This window comes from Uloborus diversus, chromosome 7 (assembly GCF_026930045.1).
Source record: "Uloborus diversus isolate 005 chromosome 7, Udiv.v.3.1, whole genome shotgun sequence".
Classification (NCBI taxonomy): Eukaryota; Metazoa; Arthropoda; class Arachnida; order Araneae; family Uloboridae; genus Uloborus; species Uloborus diversus.
The window spans coordinates 101,662,408-101,678,103 of record NC_072737.1 but is presented as its reverse complement, the minus strand read 5'-3'; the positions used below and the strand labels follow the sequence as shown (position 1 = coordinate 101,678,103).

General features: G+C 37.2%; 1 protein-coding gene across 2 annotated transcripts in view; it reads right to left on the bottom strand.

The window, feature by feature from the left end:
* Positions 1 to 14,846, bottom strand: part of LOC129226092 (N-lysine methyltransferase KMT5A-A-like) — a 114,375-nt gene extending 99,529 nt beyond the window's left edge. The window contains exon 1 of one of the 2 annotated variants that reach the window (XM_054860683.1): positions 14,651 to 14,846. In XM_054860683.1, the coding sequence (XP_054716658.1) occupies positions 14,651 to 14,693 (43 nt within the window). In that variant the 5' untranslated portion in view covers positions 14,694 to 14,846. The remainder of the gene's footprint in view (positions 1 to 14,650) is intronic. The other variant, XM_054860684.1, reaches the window with a different exon arrangement.
* Positions 14,847 to 15,696: the final 850 nt, after the last annotated feature.

Below are 15,696 nucleotides of genomic sequence, written 5' to 3'. Positions count from 1 at the left end.
AACCCCCTTTTACCTGAAGTGAAGTAGAAGATGAGTAGAGAATTGTGCCGAAGCACACCTAAAGAAAAAGAAAGGGGGGGGGAGGAGAAGCTCATGGCCGCGCTGGGGCTGCGAGGCCGCTTACAAGGGCTTCGATCGTCCTTTGCTGGGCTTGGAGTTGATTTAGGATCTGGAAAAGGAGCGACATCATGGGGTCTTGTCCTGGGGTGGTCCGTTGCTGAAGGGCAACCGGTCTCGGGATGAAGTCCGTCGTTTTCTTGGGAGCAGCTCTGGAGTTCCTACTGGTCCAGGCGTTGTCCTGTTGAGCCGGAAACGTCCGTGGGGGGGACGGCTGTCGGGGCTTGGGACGTGCAGGGCAGATGGGAGCGTTGGCTGTATGGGCTCCACCGCAGAGGGCGCAGCAGGCGGGAGTGGACTTGTCTTTGCTGCATTCAAAGGAACGATGCTCCTGGGCGCATTTTAAACATCGGGGGGCACGAAAACACTTTGAGGCGGTATGTCCAAAACGCTGGCATCGGAAGCACTGTACAGGGGTGGCCTTGGGCTTGAGTCGCTCGACCGTGATTCGCAGGTGTCCTATGTTGCTGATGGCAAAAACATCTTCAGCAGTGTCATCCTTGATCAGCACGGCAAGGAAGAGTGGTAGGGGTCTTTTGTCAGGGCCGGTCTGCATCCTTATGACCTTGGTGACATTGAAGCCGTAGCCTTTCAGGTCTTGGAGGATGTCATCGGTGGGGTAGTTCAGGGGCAGCCCCCGGATGACGGCTTTCAGCGGTCTTTTGCTGGCTTGGACACGGCTATGAAACTGATGCCTGTGGTCCTGGAGATAACTCTCGATGAGATCAACGTCATCTGCCAGCGAGGGGAAGATGTGTAGGTCTTCGCCTGACAGTTTACCTTGGATTTTCCCCGCACACATCTTGTTAAGAATGTCCAGGAGCTGGGTGGGATCTGGAGGATTCGCTACGGTGATGGGTGGAGGGGGTCGCGTCTTCGGTTTGGTGGTGGAGGACTTGTCGATTTTCGGGACGTCAACCAAACTAGGAGCGGACGTTTCATGTGTCATAGACTCCACTTCTGCTGGGGCAAGAGGGGAGAACTTGTTGCTGGTAGGGATCGTCGCCTCATCTGATTTGGGTGGGGTCTGCTTGGCTGGACTTGCCCTTTTTACTCTCTTGAATTTTGATGGGCTGGTTACCTCGTCGTCGGTGTCGCTGCACGATGATATTTCCATGTTCTGGAGCAGACTTTCAAGTTTGTTATGGGTAAGTTGATAGAGACGAGTGATGTTCATAGAAATTTGCATTTCTTCCTTTGACAAGTTGTCACCGTCCGTCTTGTGGAGTTCCATTTGCATTTTTGTAAGATAGTTGTTGATTCCTCTGATCGTAGGTAGGTCCGTTGCCTCTTCTATTTTTGCACGGGTAGCCTTGAAGTCGTACTCGTAGCGGCTGAGTGTTTTCTTGAACGCCGGGGAGATCCCATTTATCGAAACATCGCTGCGAGCCTTCCGGGAGGAGGAGATCGTAGAAGCGGTTGAAACAGGAGAAGACGAAGCGCTGGCCTGGGGGACGGTTTCGATGACGGGGGAAACCCCGCCGGCCCTGAGAAGGGCCTCTACGCCGTTATCCCCGGGGGCGCTCGACTTCTTCCGTGAGTTGTGCTTTGACATAGCACCACGGAGCAGGGAGAAAGAAACACGTCTAACTGGTTCGGACGCTCAGCTCGGAATGGAATTGAAATGGAAGTGACTGACTGGAGGTGGAAAACCTCTTGAGGAAGCCAAGAGAGCCAAACAAACTGGTAGCTAATAGATATGCCTGGCTGACGAGTGTTAACAAGCGCGAAACTGCAGTCCTCGGCTGGGATGACTGAGCTGGCGGTGTATTTCATGTATTTCTGCCTTAGCCCTGGCTATAGGGCGGTAACTTACTGAATATACCACGCCTTGCCTTCAATCTTCGAGTTGAACCGAACCACTGCTTCGGTCACTCGTCTGGTCTGTGCTAATTCCATATTAGCTACCAGTTTGTTTGGTTCTCTTGGCTTCCTTAAGAGGTTTTCCACCTCCAGCTCAGTCACTTCCTTTGCCGGTTTGACGAGTGCTAATAAGCACAAAATTGCTGTCCTCGGCTGGAATGACTGAGCTAGCGGTGCATTTCATGTATTTCTACCTTAGCCCTGGCTATAGGGCGGTAACTTATTGAATGTGTCAACGGTCCTGTTTGAAATACCAAAAAGTTCAGAGTAAAAATATACCATTAAAATCAGAGTAAGCACAACATTTTTTTTTAAAGTTCTTGTTTCAATGAGGACAATAATACAAAAGACTTCACATTTCAGAAAGGGAAACATTTCTTAAAGTTTCTATTAGAATAATGATATCAACGTTTTCAAATAACATCGACCTCCAAAAATCTTCATCAGTAAAAGGTCAGATAGCATAAAAAACGAATTTAAAAAAAACATTATTCTCCATTGTTGCCATTAAAATATGGACATTAATTCCACAAAATCCTAATTAGCATCATTAATCCTTAAAAACACACACACAAAAAGGAAAAACTAAAATTAAACGTTTCATAAAAAATAATCCGCCAATGCACTAACGTAGTCGCCTGGCGAGACTGGAGATTTAAAAAAAATGGATTTGGCGGATTAATTTACATATTAATAGTAGCTTTAATGCTATTTGAGCGTGTTGTTTTACTAATTTGGCGGATAAATCTTAACTTCAATACTTTATAGTATTTAATGATTTTTTTTACATTTTAATGCAACTTTTGTAATGGCTGTAGTGCCAAGATTTTTGAACAATCGTCACAACCACGTTATCGTAACACTGCCCATCAAATAAGTTCTAAAAATCATTTTATTTAATTTCCTTTTTTATTTTTGCAATTGAAAGCAGCGTTAAAATGTAAAGTAATAAATCAAAATCCATTATTTATCGCAAAAGGACCATACATTTGCCAGAGAATGGCCAAGTTTATGAAACTGCGTAAAATGTTTGCTCAATCTAATTCATAAGATATTATTTTTAATTCCGAATAGAAGATAGTACATTTTAAGAAAACGTTCTGCACATATTTGGCCGTTCCTGGCGAGAAATAAATCATTCTTTGACAGTAATTGGGGGGGGGGGGGGGCAGGTTCAATTTAATGGCTTTTTTTATTTAGTTACCAGATTACTGTACATTTCATCGAAAGTTTTAAGCTTGTCTTTTTGCAGCTTTTGAAATTCATCGAAAGTTTTAAAAAATCTTTACCAAACAGTTTTTTTTTTCTTTTCAAAGTTTGGGAATGTATTTCGATATTTGAGACTTGAGTTGGCGAATCAAGAGCAATGATTTTATATATATATATATATATATATATATATATGTGTGTGTGTGTGTGTGTGTGTGTGTGTGTGTAAATACGTGTATGTTTTTTTTAAGTGTAATATAAGCGTAATCTGAAGACCTTCCCTTCTTTAAAGCGCTTAAACAATAGGCCTGTTCAGGTCTTTTAAAGTTATTTCCGTCAGTAACTGAATCTGGGAATCTGGTGCAAGACAAACTTTGCAGCTTTTTTTTTTTTTTTTTTGAACGCGATTTACATTTTTCAAAACGGCTGCGATTCAATCCTAAATTATATTGCAGCTGTTGCATGCAAGACAATAAATTAATCCTTTTAGGGTAAAAAAAAAAACAGTTTGTACCAGACCCATGCATTTGTTTTCAGCAAAATCTATCATTTTGGCGACAAAGTGACTATCTGTCTTGGCGAAAACGCTTTGCAATATACCTCTTTAGAACTTAAGAAAAGCCATGTTTTATAATATAAAATTATTACTTCCTACCTTGGCGGAAATGCGTTGCAATATAAGTGTTGAGACTCGTAAATACTGAAAACAGACAAATGAATTTGAATGTACATTTACAGATGAGAATATGTACAAATGCTTGGTTATAATACGTATGTGTAAAAGAGGAATATCGGAACATATTTTTTGACTTTCTTATCCAACGTTACGTAATCGTAAGTAGTAGCTTCTTTAACTCAAAAATCTTAAGAACTCAAAATAAACAGTAATAGCTGCGCGACCCGGCTTCACACGGTCCACCTTGAAAATAAAAGTTATGTCCAGTGACGCGTGTTCAACAATCAGGCATGAACAAAAAAAAAAAAAAAAAAAATTGAATTTGGAAAATTTGAATTCAAATTATGCTTTTCGCAATCACAAACTGCGACAGGACCCTACTCATTGGAGTTATTGTTTCTAGAAACAGCTCCTGTCCCCCCAAGCCTGCCTCTCCTCCTGGGCGGTTACGTGGGCATAGTTGTGTGTGTGTAAGTGCGTGTAAGTGTATGTGTGTGAAGTCGTGTGTGTGTGAGTGTGTGAGCGTGCCTGTGTGTAGGACATGGACGCCTCCGACCAGGAGAAGCGGATAGCTCAGGACCGGAGCAGCCGCGCCGCCTGCAGAGGACGGTGGGCGTTGGTGCTGCAGAGGCCCTTGGTCCAAGCTGAAAAAGGAACCACAACGTCAAGGACGGTCAAATGAGAGGAATAAGCAATCGTAATTGCTCAAAAAAAAATAATTAATTTGAATTTTGACAGCTTGAATTCAAATTATGTTTTTCGCAATCACGAGTGTGTGTGTGTGTGTGTGTGTGTGTATGTAGGAATGTGTGTATGTGTGTTTGTGTGTGTGGGTGTTTATGTGTCTGTATGCATTTGTGTGTGTATGTGTTTGTGTGTGTGTAGGATATGGACGCAACCTCAAGACGGCTATATATATATATATATATATATATATATATATATATATATATATATATATATATATATATATATATATATATATATATAATTTTGAGGCAGATTGAGGAAAAATAACTAAAAAGGAAACATTTTAAATCCCCTAATTACAGGAAAAGCCTTAAAACAAAACCCAAATTTTGTTTCTTCATATTCGAGAGAAAAAAAAGGCAACAGATCTTGCTTTTCACTGATTTTTTTCACGCTACAAATTTTAATGAAAGCATTGTTATGGAAAGTTGAGTTGAAGCACTGAATAAAACTTTGAATGGAAGGAAGCCTTCGTAAATTAGGGATTTTATGTCGAAATCCAAGTGTCCTAATTAATATATAGTTTTTAATTGATATCTCCGCAAATATCCGCTTTTATTATCGGAGGGTAATGTTAAATAGCCAAACATGAAGACGGGAAGATTACGAATCCATCGATACCTGGTTCGATGGTCAGTTCACTGTCGTTCGAGAGAAGAAGCTCGGACATACATACATACGTACATACATACATAGGTACATACGCTCAGTTTTTAATTACATAAGATGTACAGAATGTATAAAAGGTCTAGCATTGATAAGAGAATTCATTAAGCGGGAAGTAAAAAGTTTCTGTACAACTTGTTTCTTTGCCAGCGCAGTGTCAATGCGAGGAAAACAACATGTCTTCCCCATTGCAGCAAAAAAAAAAAAAAAAAAAAAAAAAAAAAAAACCCGCGGGATTTTATTTATTTTTTTGGGGGGGGGGGGGGTGAGTTTATTTATTTATTTATTTTTAATCTTCCACCGATTTGTAATAGCAGTTTAATTGACGGGTGACAAAATATCCGTGGAAAAGGCATGGTCCACAGATGTGATAGTAGACTCAAGCAAAACTTTCTGAAGACAGTGTAAAATTTTTGAAAGCTATAAGGAAGCTCTCCCTACCCCTCTCCACCCCCCCCTCCCGTAAAAACTCTTCAAATATTAACGGGTCATTCCGATGAACATGGTACATTTCAGTTCTCAAAACTTTTTTTTTCAAATTCATCTAATCCAACACAAATTAATGTCAAATAATGGCAAAAGGGTTTAATTTATCTGAACTATAAAAATTAATTAGCTCATCTTTGTATTAATATCCAATTTTCTCAGTTCTTTCATCAGAAATGAAAGATTTTGTCCACTCTGTTACACTTTAAAAAACAATAACAATTTCAAAATTTTCAATTATTTTTTATATTTTTTTTATTTAATGCAAACAAATGGAACATATCTTTCATACAAATGCTTAAAATGTCATTGTAAAAGGCACATTTAAGTTTAATTGCTAATTATCTTACTCAAAAATACAAAATTTTAAAAAATCATTTGCAAAAGTTAGATTATTATATGAAACAAACTTGAAAAAAGATTGAAGTTGGATTATTCTAGTTAGTAATTGTGTAGTTCTATGCAAATTAACCTTTAAATTACATATTTAAAAAAATACAATCAAATCAATTAAAGTATTCCTGTAACAGAATGAACATACCTGTAACAGAGTGCACACTATTATTGAAGATAGAAGTAATCTCTATATTTAAGCAGAGAAAATAGACAATGTTTCATGTTTTAAAATTTTGTATTTAATTCAATTTTTGTATAAATTTGTTAAGCTAAGCTTTTTGAACAACACCATAGCATATGGGACTTGTTTACTATTACCATAAATATTGTGGTAATAGTAAACAAGTGATAGTAAACAAGAGTGGACAAATAATTAGTTAAAATTTTTTTTCTAAACCTAAATATAAAGTAACAGTTAAAATAGTTATACAGAAGCAAAGAGTAACTCTAAAATTACTACTTAATATGAAACTTAGATTTTTTTAAATTTTAATTAGTAAAATTAATGTAACATAGTGGACATTTTGTTACTCAAATTTAGTATCAGAGACAAAGAATGAATCTTACCTTGCTTGTTGACTGTTGAATCCACTAAGGTTAGCTAAATATGGAGTTTTTACCATCTGGTCATCTAAAAATATTGCTAGATTTTTTTGTAAAAATATTTTTTTATTCTTTAATGACTGTAACAGAGTGGACATTTCAAAATTTGTAAACTGTAGACACAATTGTAAATTCCCTGCATTTTCTTTAAAATATTTTTTTTTTTTTTTTTAAATTTATTGTTTAAATTGTTACAATAAAGGTGTTGCTATATAGTTGGAATTTTTTTTTTTTGTTATTGCATCTAAGCAATTACTTAAATCACTTTTTAACTGTCACTGTTTTGAAACTGGGACACCAAGAGTTTGCCTTTTTGACTAACATAATTTTTTTTTAAATTCCTAAATCAAAATATTAAAAACAAAAAATACCTCATGATACAAAATTGCATGAAGAATAAAGAAAAAAATATGATTAATTCATATTAGCTATCAAATTTTCTGTAAAAAATCCAAAAGTGCCGGACATGAAATGTACCATTTTCGTCGGAATGACCTTAATATAAAAACCATTGAAAAGACCCAAATTAAAAAAAAAAAAAAAAAATCTGTTCCCGAAGATGTTAGAGGTAGGGAGGAGGGGGCTTTTCTCTAGTAATTTTTCAAAATTGAATTCCTAAAATAATTAGTAATATTTTAAATTTTTTCTCTTTTATTTGTTAAAATACAATTAAATCATAAGTGAAAGTTTTGTTTTGCTTCCGTTTTTACCTATGATCATTTAACTACTTTTCACTTTTGACGTAAGTCCAAAAATTGCGATTTTCTTCTATTTTAGTGCATTGTATGTAGAATCTTATTCCACTGCGAGCCATGAACGCAATTAAAAAAAAAAAATCTTTGTAATTATTTACCCGCGTTAAAAAAAGAGGGCGCGTCCCATCTTTTGCATGCGCCAGACAAAAGTTTTCCCTCTCTCATCTAAAGCAGCGATTATGTGACTTATTACGTTGTTCTGGCTCTGAGATACAGAAATAAGGAAGGTAAATATTGTATGCATTAGGAATCAGGGCATACCATTCTGAGCTTGAGGTTCACGAATTGTTTAGGATTTAGGGGAATTTTTTCTTTTGTCGCGAATACTACTGTGAGTGGTTGAAAGGCAAAAACTGAAATGTTTTTTTTTTTTTTTTGTCGTCTATTTTACGCTAGCTTTATTGCGCAAACTTGCTTATTTGGTTTCAGCTGTGAAAAAAAGCATGGAAAAGGCGTCTAATTCCCCTATTGTTAGCAGGGTTGTCCAATTTTATCCACCCCGGAAAAAACCGCCAGAAAAAACCTGGAAAAAAACGTTCCGGACAAAATGTCATTTTGTCCATTTCGTCCACTTTTTCGGTAAATTGAAAGGTTTTAGTTAAAAGTTTGAAGATTGAAAATGATAAATATAGTATATAAATATAGTATTGAAAATAATAAGTTTTCAATATAGATTCTTCCTATTCAAGCAATATTTTAATTTAAAAATAGCATACATAAATATATATATAAACACAGTTAATTGAAAAATATTTTATATTGAAAATATCAGTTACAGTTTATGTAAGTATGCATATAAATCAAATGAGTGTTAATAACTTATGATGCATGTAATAGCATTTATGAAAACAAACACATCAGCTGTACATTTTAAGATATTTATCTGTAATGTGGAAGTTTATTGCCCATAATAAATGCATTTATACAATTAAAAAGCAGAAATAAAAAGTTTTTAAAGGTTGGAGTCCCAAAACATTAAAAATCATATTTAAAATGGGGGGGGGGGGGAGGGGACTACTAGATATTAATAAAGGAAATGTTGACATGAAGTTAAATCTGTTCTTGTAATACAAATACAAATGTGATGATCAGCAACAGATTCTGAACCCAGCAAGGCTGTACCTAGTCAATTTATTAGTCCCCAAGGAAGATTAATTTCCATTTTAAAGCTATCTACCCCCTTACTCATTATAGTCCCTTCCAGTACATTGTTCCACAATCCTACTAAAGTAGTAATTTGTATGACATTACATTTCCATAAAAACATGCAGTGTACATAAATATTTTACTATGGGTTGACATCAATAAAACTCGAAAAACATCAGTTAAATGTTTTTAGTCTATAAATCTTCATTTTGTATGTATGTCTCCAAGCATTTCATTTGACTTTTTCATGTCGAAAAACACACACACATAAAACATATATTTCAATAAAGTCCCTTTGATTTTGTTTTGAGGGCAATATTGCAGTCAGAGGTCAGTGCAAAAAAATACATAAAGCTCTCAAATTTGGAATTCAAAGGTACAAATTGTCACGATTCCTTCATTAATACTTCGTTAATAGAAAAATTGATTTTTCTGTTTTAACACCCTCTTGTTTTAATTACAATCTTTCAAAGTAATACAGAGCATTATTATACCATTTTGGTGAAATTATTTAAGATTTAAGTGACTTAAAATGCTAAAATATTTTACCACCACATTTGAAGTAAATTAGAACATAAGAATTATGTACTTTAAGTAGATTAATCTGCTTTAAGACTTCTTTTAAAACATTTTAAAGGAACCTCACAAAAACTATTTAACAAAACATTATATGGGGGAGCGGACACTTTTGATTTTTTCATGACCCTCCCGAAAACTATATCTACCCACCTCTGATAGCTAATTAAGTTAATTTCGGTAAAAAAATTAATATCTTGTTACAACTAATATGCCTGCAGCAGAAATGAATGGTACATAAAACGAATTCTTGCCCTTTTTTTTATCAGCCCATAATTGTTTTCTTACCTTTCTCATAGGAAACTCCATGATTCTTAGAAAAGTATTTCAATATCGTTGTGCTTTAATGCTTCATTTGTAGAGCAAAAAAATAAACACGTCAATACTAGTATAAAATATCAACTCGAAAACCAGCTTTATACAAGAATTCCACTTTAAAGTTAGGTTACCATGCACATATAAAAACTGAAGAGGACCAGGAATTCGTCAGAGTGAAACCTCTCTTCTAAAAACCACCACCTTTCATTCTGGGAAAAAGTGGTGCAAAAATGAAAAAAAGAAAAGAAATGGTTTGCAGACGTCTAACCATAAGCTCCTATAGAGAAAGGGTGTAAATAATAAGTGGACCAGAGTACATTATCTCATGAAGTGTTCTTCCAAAAAAAAAAAAAAAACCGCTTCGAATTTCCGCAAGTGCTTAAAAAGGGACACACACAACGCGCTCAGGTTTTAAAATAGAAACTTATTCGTTAGAATTCGTTATATTTTATTATGACGATCAGAGACGTAAGAAAAATAGCGTTACTGAAAAATTCTCGATCCCTTCCCCTCCCATGCATGAAAGTTTGACAATCACTATAAATTTATGAAATTTGCTAAGTTTGGAACCCTATCACTCGTTATTAATCAGGTCTTTAACAAATTTCCGCGAACATAAATCTCTGCTTTTTGTGACATTTCTCTTAATAATGTGTAACGAGTAGGAAACTGGAGCATACTGCTGATAACTGTATCCCCCATTCCAGATCCTACTCCTTTTCCGGATTTTCCCTTTCTTTCAGGGATTTTCTCTTCTCCCCGTGTCAGGTGGTTTAGGGAGTGCAATATGATACTTTCTTGCAATGAGCCAAGGTTTGGTTTTCTCGTACGGAAGTATGGCAGTAGGCCTCCCTTCTCTCCACTCAGGGCCTGTTTACTTAATAGGAAAATTAGACAGCTCGGCCTCTGCTATTTGAGACCCCCAAATGGCTAAAACTGTTTTGGCAAATGGAAAAAAAACAATGTTTAGCTACAAGGGGGCCCCGAAAATTGTTAAGCCTAGGGCCCGCGATATCTTAATTGGGGGCCCTTGATTAAGGTTCTTGGGCTCTAGGAATCCCAGAACTAATATAAGCATTTGAAACTAAGTTTGATTTACGGAAAAATTTAATAAAATTGAAAACAAAGCTAAAAAATTTTTGGGGCCCTTTCCAATTCCGACCCCCCCCCCCCTTCCCCAATCCAGGTCCACCAAAGAAACTTCTCTTGGCTGCTTTTTCCGGGCTCCGGTACAACCAGGACTTTTTCCTTTTCTTTCAGGATTTTCACTTCTCTCCATGGCAGGTGACCTAAGGAAATCCCCGAGCCAAGGTTTGGTTTTCGCACATGGAAAGAGTGACCGCGGGCCCTCTTCTCTTCTCTCTACTTAGGGCCTGTTTACTGAATAGGCCTACTAAGCCGTAGCAAAGCCCCTGCTATTTGGGGGCCCTAATTGGCTAAAACTAATCTAGCAAATAGAAAAAATTTTAATGTTTGACTACAAGAGGGTACCGAAAAGGTGTTTGACATAGCGCCCCAATATCGTAATCGAGGCCCTTGGTCAATAAGTTTTTGGGCTGTAGGGGCCCCAGAAAAAATATTAGAGTTTAAAACAAAGTTTGATTTTTGGAATTTTTTTTAAAATTGAATGAAAACAAGGAAGCTCAACAATTTTTGGGTTCCTCCTGACTCTCCCCCCCCCCGTGGTACGGTGTCTTGGGGAACGTAGGCACGCCACTGAGTTATGTAGTTTATCGTTAGCCAACTTTTAATGGTCTCTGGATGTCATTGGGCCACAATGACGTATCTACTCACTTTTTTGGTCTAACTTGTCTAACGTAAATATATTTTTCATGTTAAATTTTATTTCCTTCTTGGGGTCCTTATGCTGTGGGGGCCCTCCCTCATGCGACGTTTGAGATATGGAAAATCTGCCACTGTCAGCCCTTTAGCAGCTAAAATAAAAGGCCATGGTCTCCATGACCTTTGAAAAATGAATAGCGAAACCTTTTGGTAGTGACCCCATAGCTGTTGTCTGTGCCCCGGATCCCACATGCATGAAAAATCTCCTGTTTGACAGCAGTAAAAGATGAGATAGAGAGAAAAAAAAGGAAGGGAGGCCCCCCCCCCCCCCCCCCGTCTTTTTATTTTTTTACTTTTTCCTTCTTTTTTTGTCGAAAAGAACTTTTTTCTTACATATTTTCAACTTTAAGATTTTTCCGGGGCCCCCCTCAGAGCCTCGGGGCCTCTTGGCAACTGCCTACACTGCCTATGTAGTAATCCGGCCCTGCTCCGGCGCCTAAACGGATGGACCGATTTTGAAGAAAAAATTTTTGTTCGAAAGGAGAGTTGATCGAGTGTTCTTACCTTGGTTGCGTCTTTGGATGACATTAATTAACGAAGGTATTCATCAAAAACTTCTAAGAGGATTTTTGCAGTGAAAATATAATTAATTCTTTTTAATTTAGCACCAAAATAAAGAGTATTTTTTCCTGCGTCTGATAGAATGTGTTTGGAACTTCCATGCTATATAAAATTCGAATTATAACGCTTTTTAAACAGATTTTAACTACGGCTAAGCCTTGAGCTGATGCTTCGGCCTATCTATATAGCGGCTCTACCCCCGACTTAGTCGCAACTGTAGAATTAAGAGGGAAAATTGAAAATCCTTTTAAAAGCCTTATATTATTAAAAAGCAATGTCAAGTATTTTACTTGCTATTAAATAGAAACTGGCAACAGATAAAAATTTTAAATCATTGCTTTTAATTTCTTGTTGGCTAACAATGAATTCGGTTATCAATCGCGTGAATAAAGGATTAGCCGTTATTAAAATCTGCTTTAAGAAAACGTTGTAATTCCAATTCTATGAAACATGGAAGTTCCAAACACATTCAATCAGACGCGGAGAAAAGTTCTCTTTAGTTTGGTATTAAATTAAAAAATTTTAACTATGTTTTCAGTGCAAAAATCGTGAAAAACCTTTTAGAGATTTTTAATTAATATCTTCGTTAATTAATGTCATCCAAACATGTAACCTAGCTAAGAACACTCTCGATCAACTCTCCTTTCGAACAAAAAAATTTTTTTTTTCAAAATCGGCCCATCCGTTTAGGCGCTAAAGTGCCACAGACAGACACACAGATACATCAAACTTATAACCCCCTTCCTTTGTGTGTCAAGGGTTAGTAAAATACTTGTAATTGATTTTTAATAGCATAAGGCTTTTCAAAGGCTACATTTGCGACCCAGTCGGGGGTTTTTAAAATTTTTAATTTTTATAAGTTTTTGTCAATCGCCACTTTTGCACACTAGCGACTGGAAAATAATATTTCGTTGTTTTTCACCACCTTGTGAGTATATATTCTATATAATAGTGAGTAAAATTGGAATTTCATTCGGCAAATCGAGAACTTTAATTCCCTCTTCCAAATATCTGAGTTCGGAGCGCCCCTGACACCCACACATGCGTTTTTTTTTTGCTTCTATTTCGAAAAACTTCAGAGGAGGGTGTGCAAATTCCCACCCTTTCCCTAATGTTTTACAAACAAAGATAGTCTGAAATTGCATCTTTAAGAAAATGATTTACTTTTGAAATTTCGTCTAACAAGATACTGCATCCAGTGTCAGTTTGGCGATAGATTCAAAAATAATTTCTGTGCACGCCCCTGCTTGGCTATTCCCAAGAAATTATTATAGGGGCGCCTCAGGGGAAGTATGATAATACTTTGTGACAAAAAGAGGAGGGGGGGGGGGGGTGAAAAAGTTTTTAAATAGGGAGCACCTTGCCCCTGTACTAAGTTAAACTATTTTGAGTATAAACAAATAAGGCTTTATGCTAAAAGATGTAGAGAGGTGGGAAAAAAGTTAAAACAAATGTGCAGAATCTGGATATATCGGCACATTTCTGTACTTTTTTCCACAATCAAAATTATTCATCTTGAATCCTTGACTCATAATTCTTAAGCAAGTACGAACCACATGATATAATCATTTGCAAATTTTACACGTAAGATGTTCTTCAAGTTCAAAAACGCATCCAAAGGCAGTTGATACTTTTGTTTCAAAATAATAATAATAATAATAATTAAGTCATTAAAAAGGGCGAACCCTTATTGAAGTACAATAAGACGCACCCGCAGTTTAACTTGTACAATCGGCGCATTATACAAAGCTTGAAATTTTTATCGAGCATGCAAAGCCCTGTTTCAGAAAACAGTCGATTTCGACCGCGCGTGGGAAGAACGGAGAAAGACTTTCCATTAAAAATCGAGAAAAAAAAGAAAGAAAGAAATTGCAGAAACAGGAATCGTCTAATAAGCGCGAATTCCTCCTCGGTCCAAAACTGCTCTTATTCCTCCCCCCCCCCTTTTTTTTTGAAGGCGCAAGGTACGGGCGCGCAGAGAGACACACAGCAACACCCCTGGGGGGAGCCAAGACGCGCTGAATGACGTCTTTGTCATTAATCAGTCGCTACCAAATGGCCTCACACTCACACCATCGGTGTATATACCTCTCCGAATGTCTGCGGACCACCGATTCCACCGCGATCCGCCGGTTACCATGCCAACAGTACTACACAGCCGCTGCTGCATACTTTGATTACACCGGCGCTACTCCGAAACTGGAATCCCATAGAACATAACCCCCCCGCACTTCATCCAATCATCGAAAGCAAAGATGTTTACAATAAACAATTGTTTACTTCGCCCGTGCTACTTTTAGCGAAAACCCCGTGCACACCGAGTCGAGTGTGTGTGTGACGAGACGAAGTAAAGAGAGAGAGGGAGAAAGAGGGAACGCCATGTTGTATAAAATTGTTTGAGTTAGTCTGATGTGACGAGAGGGCCGAAGTCAGCTGATACGGAAGTAAACAATTTCGGATATTCTATTAGAAAACTAGTCCTGAATACCAGTACTAGTACTGAGGTATCCACAACAAAAGCAAAGGATTATGTGGTTTTTAAAATCGCCGATCAATTCACAGGAATATCGCCAACTCGATCGGAAGACTCTTGTGTAATTAGTCCCCAGTGCATAATCGAGCTGGCGGTAGCAGCTCGAGTTCGGGGAGAAAAACAAGCGGAGACACAAAACATCGCGATTGTTACCTGACCTTCGTTTGGCTTTTCCGACATTTTTGTCTCCCGTCATCGACGCTGGCTTTTTTGGAAATCATCATTGTCCAAGAATAAGGAATCATATTAGAGGTAAGTGATCCCTCTCTTTTCTTATCTCGTGGTATCATAAGCACCGCTAGGTAAGAGAAGCCTAGTAAGACTCGGCTCATCGCTAATGTGGCGCCAGCAGCTAGAGCTATTCTACGTCCCGTGGCGATTTTTACTATGGCGGTTGCGCGAGCACTGATCCTAACCCTCGCAGCTGAATGTGCTATGGTGACGTTCCATGTTCGGCGAATCGGAGCTCTGCTTGACGGAAACTACCCCATACACGGAACCCTTTGATGGACAGCTATACTAAAAACTTCCTAACATATATTATTCTAACAACCGTTTCACGTTTATCCATATTTCTAATTCACAACGGGCGGTTTAAATTTTTTTTTTTTTTTTTAAATTCTTAATCGCACATAAACCTGTCTAGTTGACAATCGTGTACGATTTTGTAACCGAGTTTACATTTAGTGCACTATGATTTTCGCATATGAATGTTTCAGAAACAACTCATTTACAACACAGAATAAAGAAATAAAATTCATATAAAATTTGTTAGTCGGATGTAATTAGTAGTGTCACACACTTGATTGCTGCATAACCTGGTCTATTCGCATGAGGATTCTATAATCCATGTTGTAGTTAGCATAAATATATACGTGAATGATATTTTCACAGTTATTTTACACAATTACATTATAATTAGTCCAAAAGAAACGTTAGCTATGCCACTGTTTTAATTGCTAATGAGTAGGCCTAGTCGAATATTAAGCACCTTGACTATTTCATATAATACGTCTTTATGATTTGTTGCATTGATGTTCGATGTATTTAAGAAATATACTTAGGAAATTGGGAGGGTTGATATTTGGCAGCAATATCAATTGTTCTAGTGATCGTGCTTAATTGTTTCATTAACCTTAGCGTTGTTGCTTTCAAAAACCCATCATTTTGACGTGAAGTTTTTGTTAAATTTTACTTTT